General features: G+C 48.5%; 2 protein-coding genes across 2 annotated transcripts in view; one reads left to right on the forward strand and one right to left on the reverse strand.

Moving 5' to 3' along the window:
• OBSL1 (obscurin-like 1) overlaps window positions 1-251 on the reverse strand; it is a 19586-nt gene extending 19335 nt beyond the window's left edge. The window contains 1 exon segment of the mRNA XM_006779338.2: window positions 207-251. Coding sequence (XP_006779401.2) covers window positions 207-251 — 45 coding nt within the window.
• INHA (inhibin alpha) lies at window positions 109-2793 on the forward strand. The gene is made up of 2 exons (XM_006763380.1): window positions 109-520; window positions 1870-2793. Exons 1-2 carry the CDS (start codon window positions 250-252, stop codon window positions 2700-2702), a joined length of 1104 nt encoding a protein of 367 aa, XP_006763443.1. The 5' UTR covers window positions 109-249; the 3' UTR covers window positions 2703-2793.
• The last annotated feature ends 9782 nt before the right edge of the window (window positions 2794-12575 follow it).

Below are 12575 nucleotides of genomic sequence, written 5' to 3' on the forward strand. Positions count from 1 at the left end.
CCCACATTCCTGGCGGGAGTGGGAGATAAGGCTCAGGGCCGCAGACATCTGCGTCAGAGAGAAGGTCTCAATGCCATAGGCAGGGGCAGCTCAGACTGCAGGGCGTGGGAAGGCCTGGGGAAGACGGGTGAGAAGGGTAGAAGAGGGCGGGGGAGGGATGGGGAGGGGACAGTGGGGAGGTTCTGGGCAGACCCTGGCAAAGGGGCCGTGATAGGGTGTGGGTTCAGCATTGACAGGGACAGGTGAGCCATGTTGCTACAGCTGCCACTGCTGCTCCTCTTGCTGGTGGCTCCACAGTGGGGGCATGGCTGCCAAGGGTCAGAGCTGGACCGGGAACTGGTCCTGGCCAAAGTGAGGGCCCTGTTCCTGGATGCGTTGGGGGCCCCAGCAGTGAGCGGTGAAGGCGGGGACCCTGGAGGCAGGCGTCTGCCCCGAAGACATGCTGTGGGGGGCATCCTGCGCAGGGGCTCGGAGCCTGAGGAGGAGGATGTCTCCCAGGCCATCCTGTTCCCAGCTGCAGGTAATGAGGATGGGGGCGGGGACTTGGAGAAGCAGTGTGGCATAGAGCCTGGGATTGGAAGGTAGGCAGGTCTGGGTTTGAATCCCAGGCCTGCCACTCAACTGGCTTGGCAACGTGGGCCAGTGACTGAACCTCCCTGAGCTTCTGTCTCCTCATCTATAAAACGAACGGGTAATGATGCCTACCTCTCAGGATTCAGGGAGACGGTGTATTCCGCGAACGCACCACTCAGAGGAGGAGTTAGGGGGGTTTTCGCCCGGGAGGCCAAGGGTCCTAGAGACAGATATCTGGTGTGGGAGCTTTTTTGTCACCTTTCCTCTTATCTCTGTCTTTGCTCCCTGCTCCAAACCTTGTTTCTTTTGCCCCAAGTAGCTGAGTCTTGGGAAGACATCAGGGAGGCAGGAGAAAGAGTCGTTGGGAAACTTTTCTGGGATACTTAGTCGAGCTTCTCTTCCGTTCCTTTCTCACCTTTCCTTGTTCCACTAACTCAATGAGGAGAGGGCTCCTTTGGGTGGACTTTCTTAGGATCTGGCCCACCTTTCTTTTAGGGCGGACCCCTGCCGCCCTGCTCCTCAGTCCCCATGCAGCACAGTGAGTAGAAGTGTGGCTTTGGGATTGGATAGAATCCCAGCCTGGCCTCTTAGTAGTTAAATGCCACTTTACTTTTCTAATCCTCGGTTTCTCTATCTGCAAAATGGGTCAATTCTTGTGAGGTTTGTAATGAGATAATCCATGTAACAGTACAGCCCCAGCTGCCACTTCCTCAGCTGGTGCTGGTTCGTGCTTGTTTAGTGTAGTCTGTATACCTGTCAGGGTAAGGATGCCGACTGCACTTTCTTAGAAAGCACGTTCCTTTATTCTCAGCTTTCCTTTCTCCTCTTCCTGCTCTTTAGACGGTGGACTTGTGTTAAAGAATTTATCGTGCAATATTTCTGACATGTAGAAAGATATAAAGTGTAATATAACAAGTGCCTGTGAACGCACCATTCAAGTTGCCATCTCACACTAGTAGATGAACTAAACGTTAAGTCTAACTAACAATTCCAAGTGCTGGTTAGGTAGAGTGGCAGGGCCTCTTGCACATGGCTGATGGGAATAGAAACTGGTAAAACCACCGTGGAGAGAAGCCGGCAATGTCTTGTATTTTTGAAATCCTTTTATGATGAAATAACAAGTGGGGCGCCTTTGTTGGTTCTCCCAAGACTGGGACGAGTCCCTGAGTCTGGCAGACCTCTCAGTGGAGGGCTTGGCAGGCTCCTGAATGGCAGTCGCTTTCCTCCTGTCTAGGGGGAGGGCTCCTGGGCTCTGCCAGTCAGGGTTGCCCTCTCTCTACCCTCTGTCTCCTGCAGGTGCCCGCTGTGAGGACCAGTCAGCTGCAGGAGAGCTGGCCCACAAGGCGGAGGAGGGCCTCTTCACATATATGTTCCGACCGTCCCAGCACACACGCAGCCGCCAGGTGACTTCGGCCCAGCTGTGGTTCCACACGGGGCGGGACAGGCGGGGCACAGCAGCCTCCAATAGCTCTGGGCCCCTGCTAGACCTGCTGGCCCTGTCATCTGGGGTTCCCATGGCTGTGCCTATGTCATTGGGCCAGGCACCCCCTCGCTGGGCTGTGCTACACCTGGCCACCTCCGCCCTCCCTCTGCTGACCCATCCGGTCCTGGTACTCCTACTGCGCTGTCCTCTCTGTTCCTGCTCAGCCCGGCCCGAGACCACGCCCTTCTTGGTGGCCCACACACGGGCCAAGCCACCCAGTGGAGGAGAAAGAACCCGACGCTCCACTCCCCCGCTGCCCTGGCCTTGGTCGCCCGCTGCACTGCGCCTGCTGCAGAGGCCTCCAGAGGAGCCCGCCGCCCATGCCCACTGCCACAGAGCAGCCCTCAACATCTCCTTCCAGGAGCTGGGCTGGGATCACTGGATCGTACACCCTCCTAGCTTCATCTTCTACTACTGTCATGGCGGCTGTGGGCTGCCTACTCAGCCAGACCTGTCTCTGCCAGTCCCTGGAGCTCCCCCTACCCCTTTCCAGCCCCTTTCTCTGCTGCCAGGGGCCCAGCCCTGCTGTGCTGCTATCCCGGGGACCATGAGGTCCCTGCGTGTCCGCACCACCTCAGATGGGGGTTACTCTTTCAAGTATGAGACAGTGCCCAACCTTCTCACGCAGCACTGTGCTTGCATCTAAGGGAGTCCTGCTGGTGGTCAAGCCCTGCCATCACCCCTTCTACTTCTCTGCCTGAGGACTCCCCTCCTCCCCACCCCTGCGACAATAAAGAACCCAGTGCATATTATGTCTATGAGTTGACATTGCATCCTAGGGCTTCTCTGATATGGTCAGGGTGGCGGGGAGATCTGGTCTCTGGGAGCATGGGACTGTGGGATCTCAGGTCGCTCAGCCTCTGTTGACCTCAGAGATCTGGGGTTCAAGAGCTGGATTTGGATGCCTATCTGGTGGGAAGCTATAATGCTTGGGGGTGACACAAAGGTATTCCATGCTCCTGACAGCCACTCTGGAGACAGAACCGGCTCTCATGCCAGCTGGACCTGATATGTCCATCGGGTTGTCTGCCCTGACACACATAAAGGCAACTGAGGCACGCAGAGTGCCTACCTCTAAGGCGGCCAGAAGCCTCTCCCCTGCCATTCTCTGACCCCGCGATGGAGACCTACCTAAAGGTCAGGTGATTCGTAGAGTGGCCAGAGATCATTAACACAGAGGTTCAGAGCTGGTCAGATCTTGGATTTCTCAGGAACTTGGGTGGGACGTGAGGGAAAGATATGTGTCCGAAAGTTGACAAGGGCAGAGAGGAGGTGCAAAAATGAAGACCTGAGGATTTTAATTTGCTGAGGGCCCTGGAACTCCCTCAAACCTATCATTGGGTCTTGATGTAGCCCTTCATGAAGCCTGGTTCTTGAAATCGTTGACTCCCTTGATGCACCCTGTGTATCTTTTTTTTTAATCCCAAATTAAAATGTTTACAAATTTAGAGAGAGGGAAAGGGAGAGAGAGAGAGGAAGAGAGAAACATTGATGTGAGAGAGAAACATCAATTGGTTGCTTCCCACAGGTACCCCAACCTGGTACAGAACCTACAATCTTGGTATGTGCCCTAACAGGGAATTGAACCTGCAACCTTTTTGGTGTGTAGGATGACACTCCAACCAACTGAGCCACATTGGGCCCAGCCACCCTATGTAGCTTTCTGTTACCCCTTAACTCAGTCCTTAATGCTGGAAGTGTGGAAAGGCCGAGCCCACTGCTGAAAAAAATGTGTGATCTTGTGTGAATCTGTGTACACTCTTTGTGTACATGCTGAGTCCAGAGCAGGGTGCAAAGAGCCCCTTTCTTTTCCCATTGGGTCCATTCTGCCTGCCTTAATTGGCCATTGGGACCCTCACCCCCACCCCTTCCTCCCTGCTTTTTTCACTCTTCTCCCCTGGGTCTTGTTATCCTCCTGTCCCCCCATCCCCCGCCACTTCACTCCCCACCCCTGCTCTGGAAGTCACTGGTTTGGTTCCATCCAGTCTCCCTTTAATGGGGATATGTGTGGGGGGAGGTTGGAGGTACTCAGGCCCCTCAGACTGAAATTCTAGAGCACTTTCTAATGCTGACTGCACAACTGCATGTGTATTTCTCCTAACAGACTGACTCATCAGACTCCCTCCTACTAACCCAGCTGAATGGGATGAGCCAGTAATGCCCAGGAAGGGCATGTGGAGGGAGAGAGCGCCATCGGCACCCTTTGTCGACCACCTTCCCCGTCCTGAGCTGAGCTGAATGAGATACTGTACTGGATGGGAGAGAGTGCAGTCATCAGAACCAGAGGGGTGACAGAGAGGGAGAGAGAGAAACAAGAGCCCATGACAGTAGCCTTCCCTCGGCCACACTCACACTCCTGCCATAGGTAGGCCCTGTCTCTGTTGACACTGAATCCCAAAGGAAACTGCTGTTGCTCTGGAGAGGAGAGCTGCCTGTCAGAGCTCCCACTCCCAGCACCTTCATGTAGACCCAGCATCGCAGCCAGTCTGTGCTCAGGGCTCCTGGGTTGCTACTCAGGCAGTGCACTGGGGAGGTGACTGGCTGGGCTGGGCCAGTGCTGGGAATGGGAGATGTGCCTGAAGCCTGTCTGAGCACCACTCTCCCTGTGGCTTCCCTTGCCAGATCCTCCCGGCCTGAGGGGGCCTTTCCCTGGGATCTTCAATCCTCCTACTAGGCTCAGGGTCCTTCTTCTTCTTCTTGCTGGGGCCACCTGTGACCCTGTGTTATCTAGACTTTCCTGTCCCAGGAATGTGAATGAGATCCCATGGCTGGGGACACTACTGAAGGGCACAGAGTTCAGCATAAAAATGTTCACATATCTGAGGCAAAGCGAGAAAAGTGAGTACAACATAGTGTCTTTCAAGGAAGCCAAAGATATTCATTTTATTATTTTTAAAAATCTTTATTGTTGAGAGTATTACAGATGTTCCCCTTTTCTCCCCCAAAAGGTATTCATTTTAAAGGGCTATCCTTTATCCTAAAGTTATCATTTCTCTGTGAGTGTGTGTGTCAAAGTGTTATTTCTTTTATTATATTCAGGTGATGGTAGAAGGTAGTGGGTTTTTGTTTGTTTTAAAGTTTTTTAATTAGCAAAATTAAAACTTGGAAATTCTTATTTGGAGCCTAAGATTTTTCTTTGTAATTTTGCTGATGAAAATGATGAAATTCCCAAATCTGTGAAACCCTGAAATCTGGGAGTCAGTCACTGGTCTGGGCCACCCCTTCTAGGGTCTTAAGGCCTTAGATTCTGCTAACTTAGCAAATCAGGAAGCTACAGCCGCCCCTCCCTAAGAGCGCAGAGAGTGGCTAAAGACATCTTTTGCCCTCACTCCTTGCCAAGAGCAGTAACTTCAGAGATCCTCTCTGTTCCCAGTGCTAATCATTAGGCACACTTTGAATACTCTTCATTCAGAGTCACTTTGAATAGAAAACCCAACCCAAATGAGCTTAGACCAAAAATAAAAAATAAAAGTATCACTGGTTCATATCAAGTCTGTGAGCACAGCTGGCTAAAGTATGGCTTGACTCTGGGCCCCAAAGATCCAGCTATAGGGTCTACATCCCCTGGGTCAGCTCTGTCTCAGGTCCACAGCGGCCTGGGCAGGTCCGGCCTCCCATCAATACGCCACTTGGTCTAGCAAGAGGGAGTTCGCATACAGAAGTCCCAGTAGGAGTCTTAGTGGCCTGATTGTCCTCATTAGGGTCATGTTCTCCTCCAGGAAGGGTGCCCAACGGGACAGAATGAGTTAATGACTTAGATTATGTGTCCTACCCCTGCAGCCCAGAGCCTAAAGCACAAGGGCTAAATGTGAACAAGGTGATCTCCCCAAAGAAGGGGACAGTTACTCCCCAAAAGGGGTAGAGGCTAGAGAAAAGTACTGTTGGCTTCTCCTCCAAGTTATCTCTCACCTCAAGCCCTTTCTCTCTCCCTACATAGATACCAATTTGCCATGTAGGGGCCATTCTTGATTGGGCAATTTAGCAGGCTCTCTAACCAGTCATTCCCTACCCTTCTGTCCAGGGCATGCCCACCTGGCTGCCAGAGGATACTTGTTTTGTGATCATGTCCCTTATGTACACAAAGTTCAATCCACTTTGTGTGGTATTCGTGCCCTTTACAACTGACCCTAAACCCATCCTTGCAACCTGATCTTACATCCATTTCTCCCTTCCTCTCCCCACCTAACCACCCACCCAAACTCAAATACATCATGTTGTTCTCAAGCTGCCATGTATCTTCAGCATGTCTCCTTTCCCCAGGCAATGCCTCCTTTTTTTAAAAATTTTATTTTAAAATATATTTTATTGATTTTTTACAGAGAGGAAGGGAGAGAGATAGAGAGTTAGAAACATCGATCAGCTGCCTCCTGCACACTCCCTCCTAGGGATGTGCCGACAACCAAGGTACATGCCCTTGACCGGAATTGAACCTGGGACCGTTGAGTCCGCAGGCTGACCCTCTATCCACTGAGCCAAACCTGTTAGGGCAGGCAATGCCTCCTTTAAAATCCAATCCTGATGTCATCTCTTTTGTGACTTTCCTTGACCCCCAGATGGTAGAGTCAGCCACTCATTCCTCACTGCTTCCTGGGCACATTGCTTTTTAATGCTGATTTTAAAAAAAAAATATTACTTGGCCCTCAGCCGGTTTGGCTCAGTGGATAGAACATCAGCCTGCAGATGGAAGGGTCCCAGGTTCAATTCCAGTCAAGGGAACATGCCCGGGTTTCGGGCTCGATCCCCAGTAGGAGGCATGCAGGAGGCAGCCAATCAATGATTCTCTCTCATCATTGATGTTTCTATCTCTCTCCCTTCCTCTCTGAAATCAATAAAAAAAGATATTTTTTTAAAAAAATAAAAAATGTTACTTGTTTTTTTATTTCATACGTAGCACACATATACAGTCTAATAGTAAAGATTCAAATATGGAATATATTTGAATTCAAATATAAAAAAAATATATGAAGTTCCCTTGATAGTTTCTCCCAATTTCCATCCCCTCCACAAAGGTGAGTATCCTGCCAGACCTATTCCTGAGTTTATATACATATATCTATCTTATAGAAATAGTCTTTTCTCCCCCTCATGAATGTGATGCAGTTCTTTTACTTTATTTCTGAGAGCTTCCTATGACTTTATTTTCCAATCCTACTATTACCCCCCCCCTTCCCCACTTAGCAATATATAACAAACATGTGCCAGGCATGTTACAACTAAAAGCTCATGCAACTCTCATAGCAACTTATGAGGCAGGCACTGCGAATATTATACCCATTGTACAAATTAAGAAACTGAGGCACAGAGAGATTAATAATTTAAGAGTCAAATCCCTAGTAAGTGGTGGAGCCAGAATTTGAACGTCAAAAGTCTTGTTCCAGCGTCTGTGCACTACAGCTCTACTACATTACCACATCACCTCTTCCTCTCCTCTGTTCTTCAAGTCTGCCTGCTGGAGAGACAAAACTATTTGTGTCCATTGATAAGAGGGGTGTCCCGGCTCCAGGACACTTGTGCAGACAGCAATCACTTTTTATTTTTGGCAATAATCTTTAATCTGAAATATCTTATTCTATTTTTTTAAATTTTCAGTGAAAACATTCTTCACTGGTAAGCAGACACTTCAAACTTTTTTTATTAGCTTTGTTGTGCAAAATGACTGACCTCATACATGGTTGTCTAACTGCTTGTTACATAATGTTTTTTGAGCTGATTAAAAGTAACAGTGACTGCAGCAATAAAAAGAAATTGAGAAAACAACTCTAAACGAAGCAAAACACGATGTAGCACATGCGAAGGTGCTGCTCATCCCTTCTGGGTGCTTCGCTTCTCTCCTAATGTAAACCTCTATACTTTGGAAGACTATTATACCGGCACTTGTGTTTGTATGCACATCTATAGGCACTCCACCTAACTGATTTTAAAAATCCTACCAGAGCCTGTGTTTGAGTGTTGGTAGGTGTGGCTCAGTGTTTGAGTGTTGATCTTTGAACCAAGAGGTCCCGGGTTCGATTCCCAATTAGGGCACGTACCCGGGTTGCGGGCTTGACCCCCAGTGGGGGCCGTGCAGGAGGCAGCCGATCAATGATTTTCTCTCATTGGTGATGTTCCTATTTCCCTCTCCCTCTCCCTTCCTCTCTGAAATAAATTAAAAAAATAAAAAAAGGATGGAAGAAGGAGGTCTCAAGCCAAGGAATACATGCAGCCGCTAGATTAAGAATCTGAAAAGACAAGGAACAAAACAAAAAAGAGGAAAATATTCACAGCACAATTTCCTGAGACGTTAACAACAGGAGGTTTAGCCGTAAACGGATTCACACTCACACGTACTCCCCTTTGTTTGTCCCTTGAGAGGTGAGGGGCTGATAATACAGGTAGGAGCATGAAAGGGTTGAGAAGCGAATTGTTCAAGATGGCAGATGTTCAAGAACTGAGGTTTTACTGTATTCAATTTGTAATCTGGCACTGGAACCGTCTGCCATAGCATTACCTCTACCATAATTTGCATTATGTTTGTGGTAGGCAGAATAATGGCTCCCTCTCCCTAAAGATGTCTACATCCTAATCCCCAGAACCTGTGAAAATGTTACCTTACCAGGTAAGAGAGATTTAAGATTGTCGATGGAATTAAGGTTGCTAACCTGCTAACCTTAAAATAGGGAGATTATTATGGCTTATCCAGGTGGGTCCAATGTAGTCACAAAGGTCCTTAAGAGTGAAGTAGGGAGGCAGAATAGTGTCAGAGTGATGTGATGTGAAGACTTGTCAGCTGGTGGTAGTTGGTTCCAGTTTAACACCAACAGGAATCCCCAATTTAGGGTGTGGTAAAAGAGGAAACTTTATTTAGTGCAAATCAGCTTAGTTGAGATACAGCCTCTCGCACTAGATAGCTCTGCTCCGCTCCACGCTGTCTGTTCTGGCCTGCACTGTCCCTTCCAGCCCAGTGTTTCAGCTCAGCCAGGAGACAGCAGGCTTAGTGGTAAGGAAAAGTGTGTTCCCAGAGTTAGACAGGAGCTGCCTTGCCTGGCCGTGTGCTCAGTGGTTGAGCATCAACCACAGGAAGCGGCACCTCAATAATTCTCTCATTATTGGTGTTGCTCTCTCTCTCTCCCTCTTCATTCCTCTCTGAAATAAACAAACAAACAAACAAAAAAACACATAAGAAAAAGAAAGAGGAACTGGCTTATGTAGATAGAAGTCCCTACCCCTGGCCCTTGATTGATTTGTCCTCATGCAAATGAGGGCTCCAAATCCTTATAGTTTGGTCCAAAAGGCAGTGTCCTGATTGGATGGGGAAAGCCTCAGTCCTATTGGTTGAAACTGAATTCCAGGAACTCCTTTTTAAGCGGTGGCTCAGATGGCACAAACACAGTGCAGGCAGGCAGCTCAGTGCGGGCTTCTCTCTCAAGTGCAGTTTGTGTGAGAAGCTCCCGTGTGGAAATGACTGCTAGGCTTTGATTTTTACAATTTGAGCCCCGTTAGCCACCAGGATACCCTTCTTAGTTGGTGTCTTTCTCCGGGTTCATGGGCTAAATTGGCCATTGTTGGCTGGGAAGTGGGCAGTGTCTCAAGCTGGCAAAGACAAGAAACAGATTCTCCCCTGGATCCTCCAGAAAGAAACACAGCCCTGCTGACACTTGCATTTTAGCCTAGTGAGATACAGTTTAGACTTCTGGCCTTGAGAACTATGGGGTCATATACGTTCGCTGTTTTAAGCAGCTAAATTTGATGTAAGTTCTTGAGATAGCAATAGAAAACAAATACAATGTTGAAATGTGATTGCTGGTGTCTGTCTCTTCCACTGCCAGCTTCTGGAGAACAAGAGCCACACTCTTGTCTCCTTTATTTACCCGGAATCCAGCACAGGATCTGGCACACAGTCAGGGCTCAGTAAATATTTGTTGAACGAATGAATAAATGAATGAATGAATGAATGAATGAATGAATGAAAGACTGCTCTAACTTTGAGGTTCTACAGAGGCTCTGGGATTCCAAAGCAGGCTCTGCCTCGCCCTTCCTTCAGCCATGGAGACCCTAACCAAGCGGTTCTCAACCTGTGGGTCGCAACCGCTTTGGCGGTCGAACAACCCTTTCCCAGGGGTCGCCTAAGACCATCCTGCATATCAGATATTTACATGACAATTCATAACAGTAGCAACGTTACAGTTATGAAGTAGCAACGAAAATAATTTTATGGTTGGGTCACAACATGAGGAACTGTATTTAAAGGGCCAGAAGGTTGAGAACCACTGCAAGCTCTTCGATCTCACTCTTGTTTCCTTTCCCCATTGACCCATGTTTCACACTGCAGGCCTCTCTCTTGCTTTATGGGTCTCAACTTTCCTAATGCTGCAACACTTTAATACAGTTCCTCATGTTGTGGTGACCCCCGACCATAAAATTATTTTCGTTGCTACTTCATAACTGTAATTTTGCTACTGTCATGAATCGTAATGTAAATATCTGATATGCAGGATGTATTTTCATTGTTCGCGACCCACAGGTTGAGAGCCGCTCTCTCCAGCGCTGTAGGCAAGGAAAATTGAGATGGAAAGCACATGTCACATACGTATCTAACTTCGCCAACAGGCCTGCGGGTTATGCCGGAAACAGTGACGTTCTCTTCCTCTCCTCCTGCGTTCCTTTCTCTCCACGGATGCCTCCACTCACATTTCCTATCAGGCGTTCACTCCTTCCCCAGGTGCTTGCATGGGGAATGTAGGCTTCACCTCCTCTCTTCCTTTCTGGGTTCTGAATGAAGCACAGGGTCCCTATCTTTCTTATGGCCCTTCGTAACCCTCTCCTCGGATGACTCCACAGCCTTTTAGGATAGACAATGAAAAGAATTGAAGGCGCTCTCAGGTGACCTGTTTACTATAAAGCCACTCAGAGAATCCCTCACTGTATTTTGTGCAGAAGTGCAAAGTCCAGTCAGGCTGGGGGACCAGAGCTGCTGCTGGGTCACTGGAATATGATTTTCTTGCTTCCTTTCAGTCAGCCATTCTCAAGCCCTGGCTTCTCTGATTTCACATGAAGCTTGGCTTCTGCCTCTCTGGCATTCTCTCCGTGTGCTGGTTCTCCTGGAACCAGGCTCTGATGGGCTTGCTTGGTAGTGGTCCAATGCAGAGTTCTTATGCTAGACTTCCTCCAATGCTGCTTATTTGTCCCAAATGTTTGATTTTTTTGTGACTGGGTACATTCCTGGTGTCCTTTGTGGCTGAATGGGCCAAGGGACACAATGTGTGGTACCTTATGTAGAAAGAACTGCGTCTGACCACTCAATGCTGGGGCCTTGGGCACCAGGCACAAAGACTCTAGTGTAGGTAATAATCACACCTCTTCATTCTTTTCCATTTGCCCCACCCCCCATCCCAACTCCATGAAGATACCTCGTTGATGAAACAAGTAGATCGTACAATTTCACTCTCCCACCCACAACACAATTTCAAGTGTAAAATGTTCATTTCCGAGGAATCCTTAGATCTTAGGCATCTGATCTGCTGCAGGAGGCTGTAGCACCGGAGTGGTGAGGTCTAGATCCAGGCCATGTCTAGCTCATATCTTACAGATGAACTAGTACTTCTATGCCCCTCTAGGCAACCGTCCAGGGCATTGCATGCTCCAAGGTGACTGAAACAAGCAGGCTTTGGACCAGGACCCTGAGATCTGTATTCTCCGGTCGCTGATTTTGCCATTCTTGTATGAAGATGCCCTCTCCTTCTTTCTCCCTGTCCATGCTGCCTAAGCTAGTGCCCAGCACACCTTTCCTTACCCCTTTGGTCACACACATTGTGCAGAGGCTACCCCAGCGAACTTAGGAATAGCAGGGAAGCTACCAGTGGCAGCTGCTAACAACTCACTTCTCTCCTCACGCATTGTAACAGGGGGCGTGAAGCCTGAGCTGGGCGAGCTGGGGGAGCTGGACCTCACTAATACCACATCCGCTGCTGTGCTGGGAGGTCTTGGTCATGTGCTTGGAAGGTCTAGCGGCACATTTATTTATTAAACTATTTTTAAAAAGTATATTTTTTATTGATTTCACAGAGGAAGGGAGAGGCGGGGGAGAGATAGAGGCATCAGTAATGAGAGAGAATCATTGATCGGCTGCCTCCTGCACGCTCCACCCCCCGGATCGAGCCCACAACCCAGGCATGTGCCCCTGACTGGAATGGAACTCGGAACCCTTCAGTCTGCAGGCTGATGCTCTATCCACTGAACAAAATCAGCTAGGGTGTGATTTCAAGCTATAAATTAGCTTGATAACATTACAAAATGTTGGAGAGAAAAAATTGTTGAAAATAGGGGAATAAGATCATACGCTTAGGCTGTATTTTCTCCCTGTTGACAAACAGAAACTTTATTTCTACCCTTAGCAAGCAAATAAGAAAATATGCTTAACTTTAAAAAAAAAAGATTTTTCATTGATTTTTAGAGAGAAAGGGAGGAGAGAGAAAAAAACATCGATGTGAGAAAGATACATTGGTTGGCTGCTTCTGCTCACTCCACACCGGGGACCCAGCCC

The sequence above is a fragment of the Myotis davidii genome, unplaced genomic scaffold (assembly GCF_000327345.1).
Source record: "Myotis davidii unplaced genomic scaffold, ASM32734v1 scaffold575, whole genome shotgun sequence".
Classification (NCBI taxonomy): domain Eukaryota; kingdom Metazoa; phylum Chordata; class Mammalia; order Chiroptera; family Vespertilionidae; genus Myotis; species Myotis davidii.

What these genes read in the sequence shown, in the direction of transcription:
- INHA (XM_006763380.1), top strand. Translation starts at nt 250, where the DNA reads ATGTTGCTACAGCTGCCACTGCTGCTCCTCTTGCTGGTGGCTCCACAG. An exon ending in CATCCTGTTCCCAGCTGCAG is followed by an intron (nt 521 to 1,869) that starts GTAATGAGGATG and finishes TGTCTCCTGCAG; the next exon opens with GTGCCCGCTGTGAGGACCAG.